The following is a 27053-nucleotide window of genomic DNA, read 5'->3' as shown; positions in this document are numbered from 1 at the left end:
TGTTGTGAAAACGAACAACAGTTAGTTGCAGAATTTATATTTTTGGGTTAACTATCCCTTTAATATTCCAAGCATGTTAATGTCAACATATACCTGTTTTTTTTTCAAATTGTAAATAATGACTGTGTGCAACCAATATTTATAAAACATTTTAATATTTATATTACAATACAAGAATACATAATACCTTAAAGTGTGGGCTCAAACACAGCCAGCACCAGGTAAATATGTGTACACATAGAGACACACACAATGAAAAAAACATTATAATATGATACAACATTTGAATGCATATTACTTGTTTTCTAAAAGGAAATCTGTTCACAGGTTTCTGGCACAGAACCCTCCCTTCTTCTCAGTCAAGCACTGCAGGTTATAAGCTCCTCCTTTTCACGCTAACATTAAGGTTAACTCATGCCAAAATGCAAGGGTCCTCTAAGCTATAAAAAAACTCGCTGACCTGTCAACAAAATGCTACATGAACACAAAAAAAGGAGCAGAGGAGAAGCAAAGTGGTCAGAAAATATAGATAACAAATCTAGTATCTAAAGATATAGATCCAAAATGACACCATATTCCTCCCAAAATAGGGAGCAGTTAGAAAAATTAAAGTAAAATAAAATATCTCCATTACTTTTTTCATAAACAGTTCTTTTAGTGCTTTTATGTGTATACAAATGGTAATAGTAATATTTCAAATCTCTATTTTTGGTCACTATTCTGTTTTCAATAGCATGTACTGCCAAACTCCTGTCTTCTTCCCACCCAGCTTTCCCTCTGCATTGACTTAATCTGACTGTGGTTTGTGGACTGCTTGATCATATTATTTTCTTTTTGCAAAGTGACAGAACACACATCGAAGATGCTTGGACAACTGCATTTTTTTGTCTGCTGACATTTTAGTGTTTCAAACCCTTCAAAAACCCTGCAGCCAATAAATAGTCTGTCTCAAATGAATTGCTTTCATCACACAAGAAACTGACTTTTAGCTTGACTTCACATGCCAAGGCACGTTATTTATTAGTTAATGCCAATGAAAGCTAAAATTTTATAAAATCTCACGTGTAACACACAATTCCAATTCTGTAAACTTCCAACTACACCTTGTTAATGAGAGGTTCTGTGCAAGAGGTTTTTTGTCACTTGATCAACATACTGGTACACATTGAAAATAATATTTTTGCTACAACAGTCAGGTATATCCATGACATAAATGTAAACTCTTCATGAAAACGTAGATTAAAAAAAGTTTTGCTCCATTCTTTCAGTGTTTGAAAACAATGGAGAGGTACAAATGAATACAACAATAAAATCAAAACGCAATGAGTTGGTCACAATATGCACCATAGTATCGAATCAGTGCTGTTTACAATTATATACCTTGTAAAATGAAAGACATATCCATATTGCTGTATTTTAGCTCCTATAGGGAGAAGATCCAATACTATGATCACCTCCATCACACTTTAGATTAAAACATAAACTGTTGGTAACAGGGGAGAGGGAGGCGGTGTTGAGCTGCCATTAATGATTGATTCTGATGCTCTTCTCCCAAGGTCTTCCACTTCATTATTTGAAATACAAAACACTCAGGCATGGAAGAATTCCAATGAAATAAGCTGGTGATGATAGTTGCACTGCATGAGCTGCCATGAGAGAGATGATCAGTGTTCTAGATGTGTATCACATGGATTGCAGGGCAGGCAAAAAAACAACAGGCTTTCAGAAAATAAAGAGTTGGAATTCATCACTATTCTGAGGCCTGAGGATGGCAGTTGTGGATCTGACCAAGGTTGGAGGGATGTGTCAAGAAGACATGGGTAGGAACAGGGATATGACATGTCGCCAAGGCACAACATGACAGTGGAAGATCTTTGGGACAAATGCCAGAGTTCCTCCAAAAAAAAAAACAAGCCTGGCCTTGTAGTCAATCATTTTCAAATATTTATACTATTTATATATAAATATACTCTTCTCTATTTTTTATCAAGGAACATTTAGGAAAATATAATACAAAAGTTAATATAGAAAATATAGACTCCACTTGCTAACATCACTTTAAGTGACCAATACATCTTTTGGCTTTCTTTTTTCAAATGTACATTAGTTTTTTGTATTTTCTTTGCTTTTATCGATCAAACACATTTTGCAAACTAGGTCTCTTTGCAAAGTGTTGGAAGCCCCAGCTAAGAAATCTCTTAGGCTACAGAATATTGCACACTGAATTCCAAATATACTGCTGTAGACCCCAAATAGAGGGCTTCTAAAGTTATTGCATGTAAAAGTAAAAGTTACAAGGAAAAGATTAAAAGCTAAATTAAAAGCAATGATATTTTGTGGCACTACCAACACATTGTCAAAGAGCTTTTCACACTCCTTCACTGTAACATGCACAGTTTTGACTTGTCTGTTTGAGTGCTGGCCACACACACACACACACACACACACACACACACACACACACACACACACACACACACACACACACACACACACACACACACACACACACACACACACACACACACGCACGTACACACAAACACGCACGCACACACACACTAAGAAAATTTACTCGGACCAAAATGCTTTATGGTCAATGTGTACTTTAGTTCAGGAGCAAGTGAGAGAATTTAAATGAATAGGCCTGCTCATCTTCCCATGTCTTTTAGGTTTCATCCAGAATCATTTCACTGCATAAGAAAGCCATGGCTTTCCATGTTTATTGCTACATCTTTTACTACTGAGGGAGGGAAACAGATTCTGTGTGATATATTCAGACTGAACCTTTTTTGCATCTGTTGCTGCTAAGTGCTTTTAGTAAACATTCAATTATTCAATTAACCATTAGTCATTCTTTCAATTTCTAGAAGTGCCCTAATGTTCTTTCACTTCTTCTCCAGTTGTCGGTTATTGTTTGTAATGCCATCACGTGCTGTTTTAAGAACCACACAAGGATCAGATTCGGTTTAAAGCCATTAAGAAAATAATGTAAATGCACACAACAATTTTCTCTGCTATTTCAACAAGCACACATACAAGCTGTATTCCAAAACTATTGAGCTGCCTTGTAATATGCCTTGTTTTAGCACCATGCATATCCTTTGCAGACCGGGCAAACTGTAGAATGTACTGCACTCACTTTTCTATATGGACTGAGTAGAGAAAATCGTCCAACAGAAATATTTTTTTTATCTTGTACTGAATAGTGTTGATGATGACAAATCATCTGCTTGTTCTGCTTATTAGAGAATCATGGATCCCTAACAACCTTTTATCTTATTTTTTGTGGCTCTGACAGCGAACTGCGACATCTTTTTTACATTAGCCGTCTTTTTATGCATGCATGAACGATAACAAGAAGCTGCCTATGCCGGGTATATCAGTTTAGTCACTTTTGAGGTTCCATTCCAGTTAAAAGGTAGCTGCCTGTGTAGAGAGCAGAAAGCAAGACAGCTCACTAGGTTGTGGAAGAAAGCCACAGTTTCTCACACCCAAAAAGACAAGTCAAAATGGCATTATCACACTACATATGTTCCCACTAAAACTGCAGATTGCTTGTCAATGTGTTCCTGTGTGATGGGGTGGTCTAATATAAGGCATTATGTAAGGGCTGGGAGGAAAGAGAGTTTTCTGAGGAGTGTAAATCACGCGAAGAGGTTCAGCCAGTTGTTTCCTGCCAGCTGGGAGAGGCTGATGTGCACATTGGAGGTCAAACACTGTTGCGTTGTGGCAGAACCTAGCAGATATGAGCCTGTAATCTGTGGGAATGTGAATGGTGGCCTCCGTCGCTGGAGCTGCTCTGCAGGCTGTAGTGGTCTTCTCCATCGCTAACACTGTCCACACTATCACCTTCACCTGGCGTGAATTCCATCCCCTCAATGTCAACGTCCACCTCTGTACACACAGAAATACAACAGTGACTTACACCGCATATGTGACTTACATCTCTTATAAGTAGGTTACTGTTTAAAATGTGTATTCTTTTAGGGTTTTTTTTCTTTAAAAATAATTTAATTTCTTGATTCTTCATTAAGTATAAAAATCTAGATTAATGATTGTTAATGCATTTCACAGCATTTGTATATACAGTATACTGTATGTATTCCTATGCAAAGGAAACATGACATAATTTTTATTAATTTGCAATTTTACTACTGAAAACAGAAAACATGTCAGCAGTGCTGTACCTTGCTCAGAGTCGGTGGAGATGGTGGAGCCCATGCTGTCTGTGCGAAGACGCTCTAAGCCCTGTACAGAAAGCTGCTCCACGCGTCGTTTAAGGTAGCGATGTTCTCTCTGCAGTTGCTCTTTAACATTAACAGCCTTTCTGTCCTGTTCCTCCAGCTTCTGCAAAGCACATGTTTCCACTGATCAAAACACAAAGACACCAAGCTGCATGATATGCATCAACCAGTCCGGCTTACTATGCAAACGGCAAGAAATCAATCAAATCAATAAAAACAATATAAAAACTGTACAAAAATTGATGAAGCCAAATCTATGCATTACTGCAGGAAACAAGACAGGTTGATATTCTGTTCCAAACTGTTTTTTTTCATGGACTGTAGGTGAGAGTGACACTTTCCATTCCACCGAGGTTTTCATGGGACAGAAATACAGAAAATTGGCTGGACATTGTTAATTATTGTCTTGCCATCAGGTCTTGAGAAGAAAATGGCTTTACACATTTTTTGCCTGGGTATGACCTAACATAATCCCAACATGCTAATGAGCCAGATGTCCTGTATAAATTGTTATAAGTATATTTTGTTTGTCTGCAACATGCAAAGAGATTAAAACTCATCTCATGGGAAAGTACGTTGCCATCTCTGTTGTCGGGAATCGTGGGTCATCTGAGTTTCAACATCAGGGTAATGTATACTTCCTGTAGACAGTTCCTTATTAACTTCCTCTCTGACTGTAACTGCGCTGAGCAGCTCTAACCTCTTTATGTCAGTGCAAAGCGAAACACAGTCTTAAAGATGCTGATTTGTTTGTACCTTGATGTGCATTTTGGCGCGTTTGAGCAGGCTCAGTGTGGTGTGACGGGTGCTCTCAGGTCCCAAAGGCACAAGCTGTTTCAACTGTTCCAGGTACAATCGCAGTTTGGCACGTCTGCAACAAATCAAGAACAAGTTGGAGGAGTGGACTATTACACTGGGATATAAATACAGAGAATTTGCTTATTTAGGGAGCTGGTTGTGATGGCCCTCTAACACATAAATTGCAGGTTTAAAGCCTTTGAAGCAAGAGTGACTGTAGAACTGGATTACTAGAGATTTGCAATTGTGCCCTCATATGTAAGAGGTCTGTCCCTGCAATTAATGTGAAGGAAACCAGCTAAACATCTGATTTCTGGGACACTATCAGGCACAAAGAGGCTATGGGCTCCATACGTCTGTTTTAGCTATAAAAACAATTTATTTAAATTGAGAATTTTTATGAAATATCTGAAAAATATCTGAATCGGCATATAGTTACTAAAATGAGTATTGCAAAAAAAATGTGCAGATCCCCATTTTAAATATGAGCTATACCTACAATAAATAGCCACATGATTTTTTTGCTAAATAATATTATGCATATGATTTTCAAAACTAACACAATACTATCAAAGATGTCATTCTCTAAATTTTGAAAAACATTCAACTTGTTATTTTGATGACTTAACACTGGACTTAACAAATTTAAACCACAACAACAATAGTCAACAATACATCACAAAATGCTTAATGTTTGCTTTCAAAATAATAAAAACGCATGGATATGATCAATAACTGTAAGATCTGGAGAAAATTCCGCTTTGGCCCAAAAAGGCAAGTGACTTTCTCATTGGTCCCTAGGCCTTACATGACCATTGAGTCCTGTCTTAACAAATCAGAGTCGTCTCTCTCACTCTCTCACACACTGGTTGTGTCCAAAATCGCATACTGTGACAGTACGTATTGAATTTAAATAAGTACCTACCTATCGGCCATTAAAACAGTACATTCTATATAATATGAGTGGGTGTAGTATGAAAACGTTTAGGACATACTGCGTCCGCCATATTTTATGGTCATGTGACCCGTATTCTCTTTGACCGATGACGTTTTAACAACAACCTATATGTGAGCGTTTATAAAAACATAATTTAGCCACGAGAAATTCATTTATTCATTTAAAAACGGACGTCCGCCTTAAAGTTTCCATTATATTTATTTGATTTACTTTTTAAATTTGACAATTGCTCAGCTCCCTCCATACTCAAGAATCTATGTAAGCGATTTCGGACCGCAGCCACTGTCTCTCTCTACAACACACACATCACACACACACACACACACACACACACACACACACACACACACACACACACACACACACACACACACACACACACACACACACACACACACACACACACACACACATATAACTGCTTACCTATTCACCTGTTATTGCCTGAATGTCTGTCAAGTTCTGTATCATAGTCTTTGCAACAGTATTTTGTGAAGCACAAACAGCATCAGATCTGCAACGCTTCCTGTTACATCTGTTAACCACCAGACAACCACAGCCTAACAAATATGCACATCAACACTACAACATCAAAAGAGCTAAATAATGGAGACCTTAATCGTAACTCTAAAACATGTAATTAGTACAATATGAAAAGAGTTTAATGTCAGCCAATTTAGGTTAAATATGGAGGTATAAACATTATATAGCTCTTTTCACACAGAGTCTTTACAAGTAAATGACTGTTAAATCACCATTATGAGACAATGTGTGAATGCAATCATGTTAAATATTGCTTTGGGCCAACCATAACATTCTGACTGAGAAGAGGTAATTACTCTATAGTCAAAGAAACAGTTCAGTTACACTTGGTTTTAACATGCAATCACTGTAATCCAATCAATTAGATCGAATCATCAACCAGGAGTGGCATGTTAACACTTTTCAACATCTGAAGTGAAGTGGTGGTTCTTCTTTGACAAACCGTATCTCATAAAATGAGGAGGATAAGTACGCTGCAAACAATAATATATTGGATAGATGCTGCGGCATCAATTCTTTGCCAGTTTTGATGGGAAAAATGTGCATAATTCAGAAATTGCAGGTGCAAAAGCAAGCTTTGGTTGCAGCCATCTTTTTTCCAAATGAAACAAACCATGGCAGTGAATAATCCAAGCAGATCTGAAATTAGGCTCCTAAAAATGGGAATAAATAGAGAATAACAATTAAAGTGTCCACAAATAGTTTCCATTTAAATCTGACTTTCCAGGAAAAATATCCATTTTAAGATAGGTCAATCAATCATTTGGAGGGCTACATAATCTGACATGCACTCTTCAGTCAACACACAAAGCATTAGTCACCTTTGTTAAAGGGGGGATAGAACAGTGTTTCATGCATCCTGACGTCTTTACAGTGTTAAACATAATGGCTTCTCATACTTGACATGGTCAACTAGTCAAAAAAACTAGTTGGGCGTATGACTAGTATTTCTGTGCTCGATACACTTCCCCAAGGTTCGTATAGGTTTCAGAAAGTTTTTTTGACCATGAAATTCCCTTACGTAACAACTTTCCTTAGTCCCTTATTGGGCAATTCTCCCGGAAAAGCACGCCCATGTGTCAACCAGGGAGAGAAAGAGCACACGGCCACGTCAACCAGCTAGAGCGGGAGAAAGAGCACATGCACGCGTCAACCAGCTAGAGCAAGAGCACGTCCATCAATACGCTTCGCAGAAGTTCAGCTGTGTTTGTTTGTTCACTGCATTTCAGTGAGGAATGTTATATAAATGGTGGATATAACGCTGGATTTGGAGATCGTTTGAAACTGATAGATGGAGCAGTCCCAGCGCTAAAAGATGCCAGACAGGGCTCGCCTATTTTTGGAAATAATCGTACATCTGTAGCTCTTTTATAAATTTGATCAAACTAAAGACTCTTAAGATACGAATTATGCAATACTATTCTGTACTCAAGCTTTCCAGTGGCTCAGGGGTTAGAGCATGGCGCTAGCAACGCCAAGGTCATGGGTTCGATCCCAGGGGATTCCACATGCTCAGAAACAAATGTATAGTACAATGCGATGTAAGCGTCTGCCAAATGCATAAATGTAAATGTAAATTTAAGATTAAAATGAGATTGTCAGAAACTGCATGTGTTGCATTCCGCTTTAAACAAAGTAAAACCATGAGTTTTCGAATGCCCCACGATATCTTTTCAAAATATTTTGAAGCACGAAAGGTCACTGTCCACAAGTGGCTTCCCACATCTAAATGTAACGTTGTAAAAATATTTTAAAAAATCACTGCATCACCATACAGACCAAGAATCTCATATGCAGATTTCAGAGCCTGTCAACATGTTTAAAAATACTCAGAGGGTCTGAGTTACGGTTTTACTTATTTCTTGTGAATGAGTGATGTGTTACCAATGTATGTCTCAAGAGTTTGAAGTTTAGTTGTTCAACATAGAAATTATCAACATAACACTATGCATGGTGGTCTAGTGATAACATTTTCAGTTTGAGTTTGAAGACTTCAAGTTGTAATCTGCTCTAGCAAACGTTCTTCATATTTAACTAATTTGCTTTCTTGCATTAGCGGGCTGTACATTAGTCGAGACAAAACATTTGTTTTGTTATTTCACAAAAATTGGTCAAGGAAAAGAGCTTTCCAGGCCAATAACAAGGTCCAGACTCTGCATATGTTGGTACATTTTATAACTGGAATTATGTGGTGTAGATTTAAAACATGGTAAAGCATATTATACTTATTATACTATACAATGAGAGAAGTAATTTTTTTAACCAAAGTAAGGGGGGAACGTGTAACACGATGCATGTTCCAATTCTGCAAAAATCTCTGAAGTTTATGGCTAGGGATGCACCGAAACGAAAATTCTTGGCCGAAGCCGAACATGATGTGAAACACTTGGCCGAAGGCCGAATAATACCGAACACCGAACATGCTTTTTTGCATTTCTTCAATTTATTAAGCCATTTTTTTCACTATTGCACAAACTGAATAGTCAAAATCTGCTTTTAATAATTTGTCTTGCTTTTCAATAAAATACAATACAACTTAATATAAAATTGAGCAAAACAAAGTAAATTCAAACAAAAAATTGAGCCCTCTACCTTCATGAATAGCCTATATTAATTATAACTGACTGCTAAAAGAATGTAATGTAAGTTACTCTGTACCCCTACAACAAAACAGTTCATTAAAAACTGTCATTCCACATTAGGCCTATAAGCTAAAAATACGAATAAACTAAAACTGTTGGATTATTACAGGCTACATTGCAAAATGATTTGAGAAAAAAAAAACATCCAATGCAAGCAATTCTGACTGATGCTGACTGACAACCATATCAGTTCAAGTCTCTCCTCCAAACTCCGCCCACAAAAGCTGACTGTTCTCTCAGAAGGTGCACTCGTACAGGATGATGGATGCACAGAACACACTTTGACAAGTTGTTTAGTACAGGGAACTGTGTGCACGCGACCACTGTATGATGTCAAAGGATGTCGCGAGCGGCGGGGCTACTGTCAGACAGCCCGCTTACGTCTGAAGTAAAGTTACCGACCGGTAAAAACGCTTTCATTCGTAAATTTACTTCCGTGCGGCAAGTCCCATGCTGTGTCTTTCTCTGACACTTTAAAATGCTCCACACACGCACACACTGCCAAAATGATTGCGGCAGTAATAAAGCGCACGCGTCTCTCTCTCTCTCTCTCTGCGCTGGTTGCTGCTTGATCGTATCACGAGTCATGTTCGGTAAAATTTATTCGGCCACTTGACATATTCGGCCGAAACATTTTCAGTGGCCGAACATTCGGTGCATCCCTACTTACGGCAGAGTTCTGTAGGAGCAGTTTATTCGTGAATTTGCAGATAATAACAGGGACACACAATAAAAATAATAAACTCCAGCGGATTACCATTTATAACACACACTAATTAAATGCTCCATCTTAAGAGCTGTGGATGCTTACTCTACTGTATGTTAGCTCATCTATACCATGAGCCGTTTCAGAAAGTGGTGAGGTCAAAAACCGCCATGGTAGCCACATGTCCCCACCGTAAATGATGCCTTTGTGTCCGACCCATTTGAATTCAACAGAGAATTTTCTATTTTTAAATGCCATGGAGGAAGTCAAACATTTCAAACAGCTAGAAAGCCCTGACAGTCACAACAGCACTGACAAGGAAAAGTGAAAACATACACAAATTAGAGAGCATTTCAAATCACACACCTTACCCTTCTGACAATTTCTTACAGTAACTGTTGTATTTTGACATCATAATCTATCATAATCATGGGGCAGTCGTGGCCTAATGGTTAGAAAGTCAGACTCATGACCAAAAGGTTGCCGGTTCGATTCCCAGGGCCGGCAGGTAACGACTGAGCTCCCTGAACAAGGCACCTTACCCCTACTTGCTCCCCGGGCGCTGCAGTGATAGCTGCCCACTGCTCCGGATGTACGTGTGTTCACCACTTGCTGTGCGTGTGTTCACTACTCTCTGGATGGGTTAAAAGCAGAGGTCACATTTCGGGGTCACCATATCTGATAGGTCACTTTCACTAATCATAATCTATTTGAAAAAGTCCATTACTCGGTTTCAGATTCGCTTAATAGGAATAGTTGTTATAAATCCACTATTTCAGCACAGTTTAATTGCCCAATAGGACATTTCCCACGCCTTATGCAGGTGGGGAGCAGTCAAGAATATGAATAGAGGAAAGGAGGTATGAGGTTTCACTGGTTCGTCGGGTAGGCAACCTCTGTGTTTGGGGGATAAATGATTATAGATATTAATGAAAAACCCCTGATCCTGTTTGCTGTAAGATATTCCAAGCGATAACTTAAAGAGCCAGATGAAATGATAAAAATATACTGTAAACTTAACATAAAACAAACATTTTTGTTAAAGGTGCAGTTCCAACATTTCCATAAGTCTAAATATTTAAACCAGTCCAATACAAATAAGGAAGTAATGTTGTTAATCTTCCCATATTACTCAACAAAAAAGCAACCAACTTCACACACATTTACAAAACCTGAGCTTTAAATACCTAAATACATCCTTAAACATCCTTGAACCACTGCCGCTGGACCAGTAAAACCTATAAGTGATTGAATTTAAGAACTTCACAAGTCATTGGTTCTTGCATATCTCCTGTCATGCCTCTATAATTAATTAATTTCAGAGGTAAAGTGTTTGTTATTATAATTAATAAACTAAGTTTTAAAAATAACAAACATTTTGTAACACACATCAATCGTTTTGATTCAGAACAGAAGACAATTATTAGCTCATTCGAGTCATCATGATGACTGTTATGATAGAGGCATGTCTTTTTGAGGGGGCATGTGATAGCATATTTTTATATAGAGATTGATTGTATGACACTGACGAAATCACATACAGTAAATCTGAGATTGCACAAGGTTGAGTAAATGAGAAAAAAAATATTGGGGGTAAGATATAAATAGTTGAAATGGAAATATCGAAGAGTTCCCAGTTATCATTATTTAATTAAGAAATAAGCAAAGTAGCAAACACTACCACAATCCATGTGACATTCTGATGAAGAAAGATATTTTGATTCCATAATTCACTAACATAGCCTCTATGCACACACAGCTACCCAGAATTAAAATATAGATATTCTTAAAGGTCTATAACCAATGTATTTACTGAATTATGAACTCTAAAGCCATGTCACCAAGTTGCCTGCGTTTCCTGTCTACACTAGTACAAAAAATATACCAGCAGCAAATGTGATATGAAGAGATTACATGTAATATTGTTTTATCTTGCCAATGCGTTTCGGCACACAAGCTTGGTCAGGGCTAAAAGAACAACACTTAGTCATTTAGCAGACAATTTTTTCCAAAGCAACTTACAAATGACTTAGCAGAACAACTATACAACACTTCATTGATACCCTGCCAAAGTTAAACTTTCAACTAAATCAGAGGAGGGGCATGACTAAACACATTTCTCACAGAGCAACAGTATTCCTCAATTCCTCAAACTCAAGCATGTGACAATGAGAAAAACAGAAAAGTAAAAAAAATACCCTAATCTAACCTAACACATTCTGACTATTGCACCAACATAAAAAGCACAAAATGTTTGTCACTTATATCACCTTATATACAGTACATTTCCAAGGACAAGTAATTCACGTAAAAATTTGCCATTAATATTAAGGCATGGTTGGTAAGGTATATTACAGGAACACTATTTGATTCATGGACATAAGAGAGCATTAAAACAATGATGCAAGAATGCTTTCTTCCCTTGGAGATTATATAAAATTATATTTAACACAGAAATATGAACCAGTTGAAAACAGATTTGTTAAACTGGTCAGGTCAGGTCAGGTGAAATGAGCAGATACAAGATACCAAAAAAAGTAAACACGCTTACAAAGTCTTACCTGTGTTTTTCCAGCTCATTATGTGATGACCTAAACAAAAAATAAACAGAGGTAGATATGAGTTTGCTACAAAAGAACACATATCGTATAAAAAGGGACATGAGTGAACAACAGGGAACACTGCCACAGCCTGATTTTATTTTTTTCTAATGAAACTAGTAACATTGACACTTTATATGACGCGTTTGAAATAAGCATCAGAACTGAAGGTTATCAGTTGTGAAAGAACAAGCATAAAATGCTGCCTGCTGTCACAAGTGAGATAAAAATATTTGAGAAAATATCAAATGGGCCTACGAAAGGCTGAGTGCTATCCAACTGTATGTATAGCTTAAATTGTTTCAGCTGACATATCACATTTAGTGCCACTTCTCTTTAAAGGCAATCCTCTTTTAATGCAACTAAAAACAAAAACAACAGTCCCTATTAACACTTAAATATGACAAAAATGAATGATCTAAAAAGCATAAACATAGCCTTGCCGTTTTTCTGTCAAACATACTGCATTTTGACTAACAAATAATACAAAAATATTTTCATTATTTAAAAAAAAACCTAAAAGATCAATGCTCAGTGTTCTCTGGCCATCCCCACAACAAATGCAGTTCTATATGGCTTTCTATGTAATTATGCACTAAACACTCTTTAATATTCCATTACAGTGTGTATTAGACCCCATTTCTCTCAACATCACTGCAAATAAAGAGCTAACAACATGCACTCAATGACGCAGAGGAAATTCAGCACGCTACAACGCATTGCTATTTTAGTCCAGAGTATAAATGCTGGGGTGTACCATGGGGAAATTACAAACAATATAAAGAGGCTGTAGTGAGTGCATGAAATGCAAAAAATGTATAGATAATGCAATCCATGGTTTCCCATATGTTAAAATCGTTGTTGTAATTTATACGGCACTACTAACACCAAATAGAATTGCAAAAATTGGTGTTTGGCAAACACTCCCTCTGTCCTCACTTGACAAACAGACGGTGCCGCCCCAGAGTCACACAACAGTTGAATTTAAAGAGTACATAACATGAGATCATGAAAATTACATTTCATGCAGTGTGTAATGTTGCCGTGTTTGACAGTAAGCAGTCTGCCAAGTTGTAAATCCGAAGGTGAATGAATAACAAAGTTATTGGCTTGGAAAAAAGGGAGCCAACTCTGAATCACGCAAACGAGTCGTCACTAGTCCGATTCGCGAACAGCCACGGATTTACCTCACTACATATAGTCCCCACCTACGTTTTGCTAGGACTGCCCATGAAAACTTCACTCTTCTCCCCCAAACACTGTAGGTCGTGAGCCTCATTCGCGGTAGACCAATCACAGCAGACTAGACCATCTGACCACTCACAGCAGACTAGACCATCTGACCAATCACATCAGACTAGGCTAGTGGAAAGGAGAGGATTAGACAGATGAATCACGGAACGAATCATTTGAGAGTCAGTCAAGAAGTAAGGTAAGAATAACTGCCTATTATTACGAAATAATAGTGTTTTTACACCTTCTATGTACATAAACTTGTTTTTGGACACTCCATAAACCAAAGAAGGACCTTAAAAATCCCTAGTTATGTACTCTTTAAACAAATAGAACAATGTCCATGTAAGTGTATAAAGAAAACTATAATTATGCATCATTTTAGGCCACGTTTACACGATGAAAAACGGAAAAGTTTTTCCTTTGCATTTTTGAAAAGTTTCACATACACATGACAGCGTTATCAAAACGGTCTGCATTTACAAGGATCCATGAAAACCGATAAAAACGCTGTAGTATGCACGCCAGGCCAGTGGATGGCAATGTTTTTGTGTAAAGAAACAGGACATGCATTGGCGCATAAACATGCACAGTTATAAGCCAAAAGTGCTTTTTAATACTGTTGGTCGACGTATATGTGTGTTTAAAGTCTGGCGAATGTAAATAGTGTGTCTCCGCTGATCTTATTGGTGCAGCAAATCCACATTTTGCTGGGGAAACGTTAATACATAGTCGAGCAGTGAGAGCTCACAGTATGGGAAGCCGCCATATTGTTTTGACTATACTCGCGCAACTTTTTTTTATTTAAGATAACATCCACATAGCAATAGAAACTATAAAAATCAGATTAGATATCATGATAGGGGAAGATACAAACAATATTATTGGAATACTTCAAAAAGTGCACAAACTCGTACAATTCTAATTGCCTTTGGATTCTTTGAGGGCATTATGGATTCACAATAATCATTTATTTCATTTTCAAATACTAAAAAATATGGTTTCTTTCCTAAATATTTACATTTATGAATGTGAAATTTGGCCATTAGAATAATAAAATTAATAAAGTAAATGTGTGTTTGTTTAGCTTTACAAGTCACACTAGTACCTAAGAGGACATCTTTCCACTGTAAAACAAATTCTTCATCAATATTTTCAACAATAAAATGAAGTGCATTACGCCAAAAATACAAAACAAAAAGGCATTGCCAAAACAAATGAACAATTGTTTCTGGCTTTTGTCTATACTCGCATGACTGAGCACATAATACACCTGCGCGTGACGTCATCGTTTTCAGAAAGTTCCGTCTTGCAGTGGCTCTCACTAAATCCTTGGTGTTTTGAGTCTGACGTCATCACCCAAACGTGTTTTTTCATCAATTTTAACAATCATAGGTAGTTTAGATGGTTAGAGTAAGGTTAGGGTGTGGGTTAGGGTAAAGATTTCGTAAGACTTGAAACACCAAAGATTTAGTCAAAACCAACAAGCCACGCCCACGGATCTGACTCGAAACACCAAGGATTAGTGAGAGCCGTCTGTGTCGGTACACGATCCGGGATGCCTGCACGATCCGTCCGCTCATGCGCATAATGACATAGTAGAAAAAGCGCATGCGCAAATGATAATTCTGTTTTGTGACGATTTGTGACACTGCACGATCTGTTCCACGCTTGCACACCTTTGTACCGCGACTTTCACTACTGTCCACCTCTAGTCTCATGTCACTTCTGTGTGCACACTATGCGTTCTTTCAAGTCATTTCCATTGTCAGTTTGAAATACTCTGTAACGTTTCCCCAGACTTGTTTGTAGTTCTTTCTTCATGTAAATGTAGATAGTCTAGGCAGAAATGCATATTATGTTCCTTATTGTCTTCTGCAAACACCATTGAAGGGATTATTTTCCTCAATTGGATTATATAGATATATACAGAGGTGGACAGTAACAAAGTACATTTACCTGAGTACTGTACTTAAGTACACTTTTTGAGTATCTGTACTTTACTTGAGTATTATTTTTTCTGAGTACTTGTACTTTAACTTCACTACATTTGAAAGACAAATATCATACTTTTTACTCCACTACATTTATAAAAAGATCCAAAAGTAGAAAGTGGTTTATATGCAGCGGGTTTTCCTGTGTGTGCGTAATTTATCTGGCTTGCGATCTTCCAGGACCTTTTAATTGTCGTGATTCTGCCCATCTTGTCATGTCTTTTTTGATCTTGTAGCAGAATCACGGCATGATCCCTTGTTTTATGTGAGAAGCCATGAGATGTTTGTTTTTTACTTCTCATGTGTTTTCTCGTGTCTCGTCATTAGCCCCGCCCCTCTCGTTTCCTTGTTATCTTTCCCTGAGTGTTTGATTACCCACACCTGCCCTGTGTCGTTATCCCTCATTTGTGTTCCCTTAATATACCCTCTTGTTTCTTTGTCCTGTGCTCGTGCATTGTATATGGTGTCGTCTGTGGATCGTTCCTGTACTTACCCTGTGTCTGTTGGATTTTGTGAGTGTTTCCCGTTTTGCCTCGTGTTAATTTGTCATGTCCCGTTTTTGATTTAGTTCTGTTTCTTGCCCCCTCGTGGGAAGTGTATTGTTTAGATTTCTAGTTTAGTTTCCGTGTTCCTAGTTCCTGTTTTGTTTTGCACCCCATCGTGGGTTTTTGTTTTGTGTTTTTTATAATAAATATCCTTTGTTTACCCCTTCATCCACTGCCTGCCTGCAATTGGGTTCTTCCCACTCAGTTCATGACAGAATGCACGAGCCAGCTCGAACCCAGCAGGCAGCTAAAATGGACAATGCAGCTTCGTCCCTACGTTCTAGCCAAGCCCACTTGCTGCTTGGGTTCCGTCAGGGGAGTTACGGGAACCGGGAGTTCGCCAGAGCATTCTCGGCGGTGGCTGAGGAAACCGAGTTCAGTGAGGCAGAGTTAAAAGTGATTTTTGACTGCTGCCTCACTCGGCACCTCACGTCGTCAGAGAAGAGGCTGCTGGGTCCCCTAGGGTTTGCGGATATGGTCAGGTACGTGGTCAACCGGGACGCTACCGGGGGTGAAGTTCCAGTTGGAACTTCCGCCCCGCGGTTGAGTGTACCGGAAGATCTCGTCCTGGCTGCAGTTACCCGGGGGGACTCAGTACCCTCTGGCTCGAGCTCCATGGCTCTCGGTTCTCCTGGCGGCGCCCGTGGTGAGTGGGGGAGGAGAGATTCGGGGACGACGTCTGCGGTCTCCTCCGACGCAGAACTCCCTCCGGTCCCCACGGTTCAGCCAAAGTTGGCTACGGACCTAGTGGTGAGGAGAAGGAGGGAGAAGCGTCGAGGAGGAGCGTCCAAGCCGTTGCAGCCGGCACCCAGTCCGGTGATCCAGCCGGCGTCCAGTCCGGTGATCCAGCCGGCGTCCAGTCCGGTGCAGCCGGCGATCCAGCCGGTACATCAGCCGGCCTTCCAGCCGGCTTCAAGCCCTGTCCAGCCGGCCTTCCAGCCGGCGTCAAGCCCTGTCCAGCCGGCCTTCCAGCCGGGTCCCAGCCTTGTCCCCCCCAGGACTTCCCCCACAGAATCCCCCAGGACTCCGCGCCCTCGAGCGCAGCCGGGGATTAAGACTGTTCCCCCCATGAACTCTTTTGTTTGCCCCACCCCCCTCCCATGTTTGTTATTTTTGTTGTCACACCCCAACCCTTTATTTTGTTTTGTCTTGTATGCCCCTGATTTTGTGTACCATGTTTGTCTGGTTCATGTCATTGTCTCAGTCTGTCTTGTCCTGTTTGTCACCTTGAGGAGCGTCAGGATGTCGCTCCTTAAGGCGGGGGTTCTGTCGTGATTCTGCCCATCTTGTCATGTCTTTTTTTATCTTGTAGCACAATCACGGCATGATCCCTTGTTTTATGTGAGAAGCCATGAGATGTTTGTTTTTTACTTCTCATGTGTTGTCTCGTCATTAGCCCCGCCCCTCTCGTTTCCTTGTTATCTTTCCCTGAGTGTTTGATTACCCACACCTGCCCTGTGTCGTTATCCCTCGTTTGTGTTCCCTTTATATACCCTCTTGTTTCTTCGTCCTGTGCTCGTGCATTGTATATGGTGTCGTCTGTGGATCGTTCCTGTACTTACCCTGTGTCTGTTGGATTTTGTGAGTGTTTCCCGTTTTGCCTCGTGTTAATTTGTCGTGTCCCGTTTTTGATTTAGTTCTGTTTCTTGCCCCCTCGTGGGAAGTGTCTTGTTTAGATTTCTCGTTTGGTTTCCGTGTTCCTAGTTCCTGTTTTGTTTTGCACCCTATCGTGGGCTTTTGTTTTGTGTTTTTTATAATAAATATCCTTTGTTAACCCCTTCATCCACTGCCTGCCTGCAATTGGGTTCTTCCCACTCAGTTCATGACATTCATGTTGCCAAGTATTTCAGTTTTTCTAAGCTCGCGGTTTTCCGGCAAGCTTTGAATGGCCATTTAACAGATTTTTTTTTACGCAAATCTGGCAACTCTGGGATCTTCCCCGCTAAACTAATGTAAACGTAGGCGCTGCTACACCGTAGATAGCACTCTAAAAAGGCAAAAAGAACAATAAAAGACGAAAAGGCACATGTTAAAGTGTGGTGTAATCATCTGTGGGTTACGATCAGTCAAAGATCGTAGAAACATTGTCATGAAAATGATCGGCATAAATAAGCATCACATACACTTTGAGCTACGCGTGCTTGTTAACTTCTGATCTGCTGCTATATCATTTAAAGCGAATGAATGATGTTTTTACTGAAGTAACTATAGTTGAAGTATTCCTGTTCAAATAAAAACTATAGAACCCTGCCCAAAATACAACATAAAATGTAATGGATTTAATGGTTATATTGGGAATTGTACTATGGATACTTGTTGTCTACTTGTAGGCTATGTGATGGATTCTATTGGTGGGATGGTAAATCCTATTGGAATAAAACCCAAACACACTACAAAGAGGAATTTAATTTAAAAATCTCATTCTAATTCAAAAATTCATAGTTTTTTTTCTGCAGGGATGGTATTTGCAGTAAAACCACAGTATCCACAAATTTACCATTCTCTCTATATAGGAACCATACTCCAATTAATAATATTTAGTAAAACCACAGCAACTAAAAATACCATAGTTTCATTTTAGTAGCTATAGTTTATGTTTGTAGTTAAATTATGGTAATACAAATGGTAATAAATCCAACAAACACATGGCTTCTACACTTTACTATTTACAAGAACCTTACTACTTACTGGTAAATTGCTGCTAAAACTGGTAAAGGGAATAAAAACTACTATGGAAAGTCAATGGGGGCAAATTTTGAAGTGAACTACTCCTTTAATACAACTGATACTGTGAGCTACTCAGTGTATTCAGTAGGTTGCTTCAGAGGCATAAGGTATATGACAATAAAACAATGCACAGCTGACATAAAGGAAATTTACTTTTAATACTTGAGTACTTTTAAAAGCACGTACTTCTGTACTTTTACTTAAGAATCTGTCTTTGCAACTTTTACTTGTAGTGGAGTAATATTTGACCAGTAGTATCTGTACTTTCACTCAAGTAAGGAAGTTGTGTACTTCGTCCACCTCTGGATATATATATTAACCTATATAGACACATACTAATACAAAATTACTCAATTTAATTTAACTAATATTAGCAGCTTTAAATAAAAAAACGACACAAACCGTCTTTGACAATACTACTGACCTCAGATCGAAACAATGCAAGTTAAGCAGGCCTAATGCCATACAGCAATGAATCGCAAAGGGGAGTATGGAGGAAACTGAAGGTGTGCAGTGACAGACTCAAGACTCAGACTTTATTCCACATGTAAACAAAATCGTGTATGTTCATGTAACAACTTTATTATTTTGGATTGGCAACCACGTAAACACATCGTAATGCATAGCGTAAGCTACATTTAAAAGGATCCCTGGGTATAGAGCGATGTATGGCTTAGTATATGAACAATGGCATTGACTTTACAATTGTGAAATAAAAAAATAGTGTAACTGTCACAGTATTCATAAACCTTGAAAAAATATTTTTACTTGGAGGCTGCCATTTTTTTGCGTCAGAATCAGTGATGTCAAATGGTTGCGACCTAAACCTGTTCTCTTTAGCAACAACGAAGCACACACGTTTTCCATATATAACAGTAAAATATGACACGTAAAACATAAGATCAGATATACAAACACACAGGGACAGTAGGTGGCGGTATGTCCTCTTGACACAAGCCAGCCTGCCAGCCATAAAAGAAGAACGCGTTCAGTAGACGTCTGTTCAAGGTGAGCGTGCATAAAATCATACCATTAAACTACCGCCTTTGAGACATTTAAGACTATTTAAGACATCAGCATCCATCATAATCGTATACTTGATACATTATGAGAATATACTGATAAACACAATAATAATGCTTGCGGTTTGGTTATTTATGCTGTATTAGAGCACACATGAATATTAGCCCCCGTCTATGGAGTTATTCTGCGGACTATATTAAAAAGGAATTGCAAACTGCATTTGCAAATGCCTTTTCTATTTGTTGTGTCAAAATTGTGACATAATTCAAACGCAAATGCAAACCGTTTTCATTTGCATTTACGCGAATGTACAATGTCTGCCAAATTTCAAAAGGAAATGCAAAGTCTATTTGCAAATGAATTACCTGTGTCTTACGAGTTACGACCCTGCCATATTTAAATCGCAATAGCAATTCCCCATATGCTATTTCACTTCCTCTGGCGTCGCGTATTAAGCCTGCCAAAACTCAAATGAAATCGCAAATCCCTTTGCATTTGCATTTCCTCTGACTTGTACAGAAACCTGTCAATCAATGGCAGGGGTGGGCTTATTCAATGGGGCGTGTTTGTATCGGGAAGTGACGTCATTCACCGTCGCAGTGGTGGCAGTCAGTCCAACACTAAGGTGACACCGTCAGGGCGACACCGGTTGTGGCTAAAAGGGATTCAGCTACAGCTAAAAGCCAAAATAACAATAATGGAACAAATGAGGATCAGATGCAAAGTTTCATATAGAGAAAATCTTTACAAGGAATCACAATTGCGGTATTTAACAAGTATAATTTAAAGAAGTTCAACGGGCTCGATAAACAGATGAACACAAACAGTGGTCTGGTGATCTCAATGAGCTACCAATAAAAGTCATATTGAAGCAGTGTGGATTCATCATAATTACATGAATTTCTCAGGTTGGTGCATCAGCTGATGGGCTCATTTACAGCACATGTTATTGAAAAGGCTGTTCGGAAATTAAATTTTAAATACAGCAACAACTCCATCCAGTAATTAGTAGATGACAGCTACTTCTGTGTCCAGCAAACTCACTAAAACACTGGAGCACAAGTTTGTCTTTGTCTCACTATGTTATGATACACAAATAAAGAGATGTAGAATTCACGTACTTTTGTAATTTATTATTAACTTGTTATATGCATAATGAACAACAATGATAATGCAGGATGCTGTTTATTCATACAAAGTGAACATGTTTTGTTATGGTTTACAACACGTATTAATCATGATGCAAAATACGGTCACAGTGTTGTCAAGAAATGTCATGTCCTCGGAGTACTGTGAAAACGAATATCATAAACAAACATGTGTAGAGGAATGTTGCAGAAGGTGATGATTAGCCATCCTGCACCGAAGTTTCACATGCTAAGTGACGCCGCTCTGAGCCCAGACTTCCAGCGCGAGTTATTTCCAAACAAAAAAAAATGAAAACTGCACTGTTTTCAACGCCGATTGTGAGTGCAGTTGAAACTTCACTCCTAATGTGTTTAGCTGTATCACATGTATATGTATGTATCTACTTAAGTTCCAGTCGACGGTGAATGACGTCACTTCCCGATACAAACACACCCCGTTGAATAAGCCCACCCCCGCCATTGATTGACAGGTTTCTGTACAAGTCAGAGGAAACGCAAATGCAAAGGGATTTGCGATTTCATTTGAGTTTTGGCAGGCTTAATACGCGACGCTACAGGAAGTGAAATAGCATATGGGGAATTGCTATTGCGATTTAAATTTGGCAGGGTCGTAACTCGTAAGACACAGGTAATTCATTTGCAAATAGATTTTGCTTTTCCTTTTGAAATATGGCAGACATCGTACGTTCGCGTAAATGCAAATGCAAACGGTTTGCAATTGCGTTTGAATTATGTCACAATTTTGACACGAACAAATAGAAAAGCATTTGCAAATGCAGTTTGCAATTCCTTTTTAATATAGTCCGCAGAATCATTCCATACCTGTCAGCTAATGACCGAGGGAGACAATAAGATTAGGCTACTGATGTGATAAATCAACATCAAAAAGTCAAAATCTGGATAAAATGCATTGTATAATGGCTAAAACATCGTGTATATGATAAATTCGAAATGATTTTGGTTAATAATATGCATGTTTGTGTTGTTTCTGACAAACAATATTAAAATGTAGGAAAATACACCAAAAAGCGTCTTTATTTTCTTTCTTTCTTCTTTTAGCATTATATAAAAGGAGGAGCGACAACAGTAAAGGACGAGAGAGAATCAGGCCTGGACTTTACGTTATGTTTTATTATGTGTGACATGTGCATTTTACTTTCGTTTTGTTGTTTGTTTATTTTATTAAAGTTTTGTTGTTCAACGTTCGCCGGTTCCCTCCTCTTTCTTTCTTGCTGTGAACATTGTTTTATATATATATATATATATATAGTTTATTTTTTCAAATTAACGCGTGAGAAAATATTTATCGCAATTAACGCAGCATCTGTTTGTTTTGACATCCTTTGTCTAGCGTTACATTATGTAATCACGCTCTTATTCGTGTACAGGCTTTTAAACCACTTAAGCGTGATTTGAAACAGTTGCTTTGACGCATTCAATGAAGATAGATAGCTTCTAAACTGTGGGACGCGGCAAAACGCAACGAGAGGTCCAGTCTGGTGTGTACAGTAACGGCTGCGTCGGTGAATCTCTGTCAGACAGCACATCCGTGTTAAGTTCTCTTTCGTGCTTGAATGGATAAAACCACACAAGATTATGTCAGAAAGCCCGTTTTGTCTAGCATTTTCTTAAGCACAGACTTCAAAGTGTAAAATAAAATCTTAAATGAATGCAAAGAGTTGTGAAAATGGGAGTGCGGTGACGGTCAGATCTGCGTACTAAGACAGCTCTTAAAGGGGCCACGTTCTTAAACGTGCTGCTGTGAGTCCTGTCACTAATGTAAATCAAAGAACAAAATAAAAGAGGAAATCAATGTGATTTTATAGCTTTAATGAGAATTCTTCTGCATTTAATTTATAATTTAGCATTAAAGACTGTAAAGTGTCCTTCAATTTCCTACAGGAGCTCTCAATTATACTGTTGAATGGCTATAATTAATGTTAAAATAATCAATTTAATAGAGACATCAGTTACAATACTAATATCAAAATGTTAGCTTTCATAAAATGATGCTGTTAAAGAAATATGTTGTTTCTACATCAATTTGAAGATTAAATGTGAAATTATTAAAATGTAAAAGTATATTTTAAAATATAATTGTTGTGTGCGATTAATCGTGATTAATCACAGAAAAAATGTGTGATTAATCCGATTAATTTTTTTAATCGATTGACAGCACTAATATATATACATATATATTATCCTACAGAACTTTATATTTACTGAAGAACTGATTAGTGTGTCGGTGTTTAGTTTGGCTGCGTAGCTGTGCGTGCAACCAGTTTACGTCATCGAAAAAGAATATGGCGGCCTCCTTAGGTTAAAATGAGTATTACATTTAGGGGTTTTTTAAGAACTGAAAATATTTGATGTGTTTCTAACAACAAATGTTAGTAGTGTAAGGCTATTACAACGCATGAAGCCATACATCTCTCTATACACAGGGTTACCTTCAAAAACATCAAAATAGACCCGCCGTGAACTGTTAAATGAAAAACACAATGTAGCCTACAAAAATATGCCGCCAGTTCTGCCGCCTGGCCGTCAAGTTTTCAAACCGCGACGTTTTCTACTACGTAATTACTGCATGCGCAGAACGGATCGTGCAGGCATCCCGGATCGTGTACTGACACCGTCTTCGCAGTTTACATGGAAACGAAAACGGCGGCGTTTTCAAAAAGTTCAAAGGTTTGCATTTTCAGTCCCCCAAAACAACGTTTCCGTCTAAACGAATGGCTAAAACGCATAAAAAGTTTTCCGTTTTCAGATGAAAACGACGTCGTATAAACAGTCTTTAAAAAAGGCAAATGGCAAATTAGTGGCTGCAAAAGATGGTCAAAGCTATAGTTTTTGTAAGAAAACCAGTTTGTCTAAAATATAGGCAAACAATTTCAGAAGGTTGAAATTAAAAATTAGGCTACCAACAGGACTACTCATAGCTCTATAGTCTCTAAAAACTATTTTAGACCATATTCATGATTAATATTATTACTTGCACTTTACATTTTCACTAACATATTTTTACTTTTTGTGTATGTATATATATATATATATACTGTATATATATAATGCACTTTATACACATTGTTTACATGTGTCTCATCCTATCTGTCTGTTGTCTGTGAGTCTAATGTATGTGTACTACTGAGAAGAGCGCTACATGTCCTTGTACAGCTGTGCAATGGCAATAAAGCATTCTATTTCATTCTAACTATATGCTCATAAAAAAACGTATAGTTAAATCGCAACAGATACCCCAAGGATAAAACCCCAAGCTTATAAGTAAACATGCAACCTGGTGTGCACTTCATGTTCCCATGTGTTGGGGATAGCCCCCTTTAAATGTATACAGTATGCAAATGTCATATTGTTGTACTGCCAAAACCCCATTCAAATTAACCTAGGCCTTAATGCCAGGACACATTTTTGCAGTTTGAATAAAAATAAGAAAAGCATTGATCCCTAGGAAAAATTACATTTTCACAAATTCCCTGGATTTCCTCAACTCCCAGTGTTTTGTTATGCTCACGCGGGGAAGGGCTCTTCTTGCTTTACTTTTTGACTGTTAAGGGAAACTGCTAGGAAAGGCTGCAAAAACTGCTAGGAAAGGCTGCAAAACAGACCCAGGGGTCAAAGCTCTCAGCTGACATGGGTCTTTTCACCACCACACCCAGCTCTGAGTGTTTAACCACATCTAAAAGACACTACTGCAAGAAATACCATCTATGACGTGTTCATGTTTCACCGGAATGTACGACCCACCTATACATAAGTATACGATAACAAATGTAGTAATATTGCAAACATCCCTTTAACTTTCACAGACTGCACGATCAAAGGACATTTAGGACATTTTTGCATGCAAATTACTGGGACAGGAATGATTTATTCAATACGGCTGCGTAACTCGTTTAGGAGTTACGAGTCAGCAAGTGTCTTTAATGTAAACTTCCACTTAGGCTAGTTTGAGGATGTAACGATATAAAACATTTCGTCGTCCTTAAACAACATTGAAAGCGTATAGGTTAATGAGAAACGTTATCCCTTTGCATTAAAAGTTGAAGAGAGTTCGTGACAGCAGCAGTGGAAAAAGGAAACCAACAGCAGCTATAGAAAGTCGATGCTTGTACGCGTGGCAATGTTTATACACAGCCAAGCCCAACAACAAAAATGGCGATTACGTCATTTACAACAAACATCACTTGAAAGTACCAGTCAAATAATACAACGTCAAATGTGTTTTGTATTTACCTATTGTTGTGAGGTTTTCTTGAAATGGGCGAAGATTTACTTTTCTTTCTGGAGAAGTCGCTATCGTAAGGTAAAACAGACGCGTAACCGTGTTCAGCTTCTAGTGGGAAAGCAAACAAAGTAAATATATAGACATTATAGTGAACTGATAAAATACAAGAACGCAGTTTGATAGCTGGAGAATTGTCAAAAATCGTTTTCATGTCAAGCTCTTTAAGAATTCTGTCAACATACTGTGAGCAAACAACCATGCCGTTAAATATGCCGAGTGAATGCACATTTTGACAGTCTGAAAACACAGACATGCACGTATACTACGTCGTCATATTCATATTTTTAATGCTTAGTTATTATTGTAGGATTACACATGAAATGTAGTAACATTCAGTGGCCTTAAGAGTTTGATTTAAACAAAACTTGATCACCCGGTAGGTTTCGAAAAGACATCCGAGTCGCACAACAATGAAGATTTTAACTACAGAGTGTATTTTTAGTTGTTTGACAGTTAGACAGACATCATGTTATACCTCTGTCTCTTCTTTCCAAATACTCTGCTGCCTCGAGAAGAATAAGGAGAGAATTAAGTTCCATCCTGGTGGATTTGTAGAAATAAAAATACAAAAACAAACGTATATACACAAATTATGCAAAATAATTGACGAAAAAAATAAAATAAAAACAAACAAGGTTGATGACGCTGGAAATAGGTTGTGGTGCTCAATTCTGAGTCGTAGAGACTCCCAAGAATTAGAGCAGACTGCACGTAAACTAAAATCTGGAGATCGATTGACGGCTCCTTCTCCCAATCGGACAATAGAAAACTATGGAAGGCGGAACCTAAAAACATTTGTATCCAATGAACGCCTTTAAGGAGAGAAGTTCACAGGAAAGATGTTGACACATTGCGAGATGTCATATGATTGGTTAGTCAGTGATAGTAACAAGGTTGAAGCCATGCCTTTCATTTTTATTTTTTATTTTTTCTTGTATGCATTACTCAATAATTTGTATACTGAAGACATTGTAATACTATAATTCTCTTATGTTGTTAATATGTGTTTATAGCAACAAAAAAAAAAGGTTGAAGCCATGCCCTAGCAACAGTACGTGTGATCCAGCCCCTTGATCGTTCATTGGTCTGAGGTATACTTTGCTCTCTGCTGACTGGCCAAAGGAAGGACGGGCGTATTTTTACGTATTACCTCGTAAAGTTGTATCTGGAAGAACTCAGCGAACGAAAAGTGGTGAAAATCAGTTTGATTTGATTGGCTATATTTTTACTATGTAAGCACAATGCTACTCAGCGATATACACTTAAGTACCAAGCTGTTAATTAGTTCACATTAATCAAATAAAAGTAAAGTTAGTTAATACTCGACTGACAGAAGTCTATGGGCGCGGTCCCCTTCATTTCTAAAATGGTAACATTTCAGGGGTTCAAAGGTAAATTTGCAAAGCTTTGAAACTTACATTAATATCACCAAACAACAATAAAATTACAAGTTAACATAAATTGAGCATGAAATTTATTAACATATAATTACCATAATAATTATCATTATTAATGAACATTATTATATCAGATTTTATTAACACTTTAACATCCTTTTGATGATATTGATAATACATAATTTGTGA

The 27053-nt window shown here is 38.1% G+C and overlaps 1 protein-coding gene across 1 annotated transcript; it reads right to left on the bottom strand.

Moving 5' to 3' along the window:
- Positions 1-136: 136 nt before the first annotated feature.
- Positions 137-26183, bottom strand: mxd4 (MAX dimerization protein 4). Its single transcript, XM_057330868.1, has 6 exons — positions 25943-26183; positions 25416-25515; positions 12456-12485; positions 5004-5118; positions 4191-4350; positions 137-3897 (listed from the first exon to the last, which is right to left on the bottom strand). The coding sequence occupies exons 1-6, from the start codon at positions 26004-26006 to the stop codon at positions 3740-3742; spliced, it is 627 nt and encodes a 208-aa protein (XP_057186851.1). The 5' UTR covers positions 26007-26183; the 3' UTR covers positions 137-3739.
- Positions 26184-27053: the final 870 nt, after the last annotated feature.

The sequence above is a fragment of the Triplophysa rosa genome, linkage group LG4 (genome assembly GCF_024868665.1).
Source record: "Triplophysa rosa linkage group LG4, Trosa_1v2, whole genome shotgun sequence".
Lineage (NCBI taxonomy): Eukaryota > Metazoa > Chordata > Actinopteri > Cypriniformes > Nemacheilidae > Triplophysa > Triplophysa rosa.
The sequence above is the reverse complement of the archived record's forward strand: the minus strand, read 5'-3'. Positions and strand labels throughout refer to the sequence as shown.

Bases quoted from the DNA above. Each gene is read 5' to 3' on its own strand.
- mxd4 (XM_057330868.1), bottom strand. From the start codon at position 26,006: ATGGAACTTAATTCTCTCCTTATTCTTCTCGAGGCAGCAGAGTATTTG. The intron at 5,119-12,455 runs GTAAGACTTTGT...GATTTGTTGCAG, and splicing joins AATGAGCTGGAAAAACACAG to ACGTGCCAAACTGCGATTGT. The intron at 4,351-5,003 runs GTACAAACAAAT...TGTGCTTTGCAG, and splicing joins GCGCCAAAATGCACATCAAG to AAGCTGGAGGAACAGGACAG.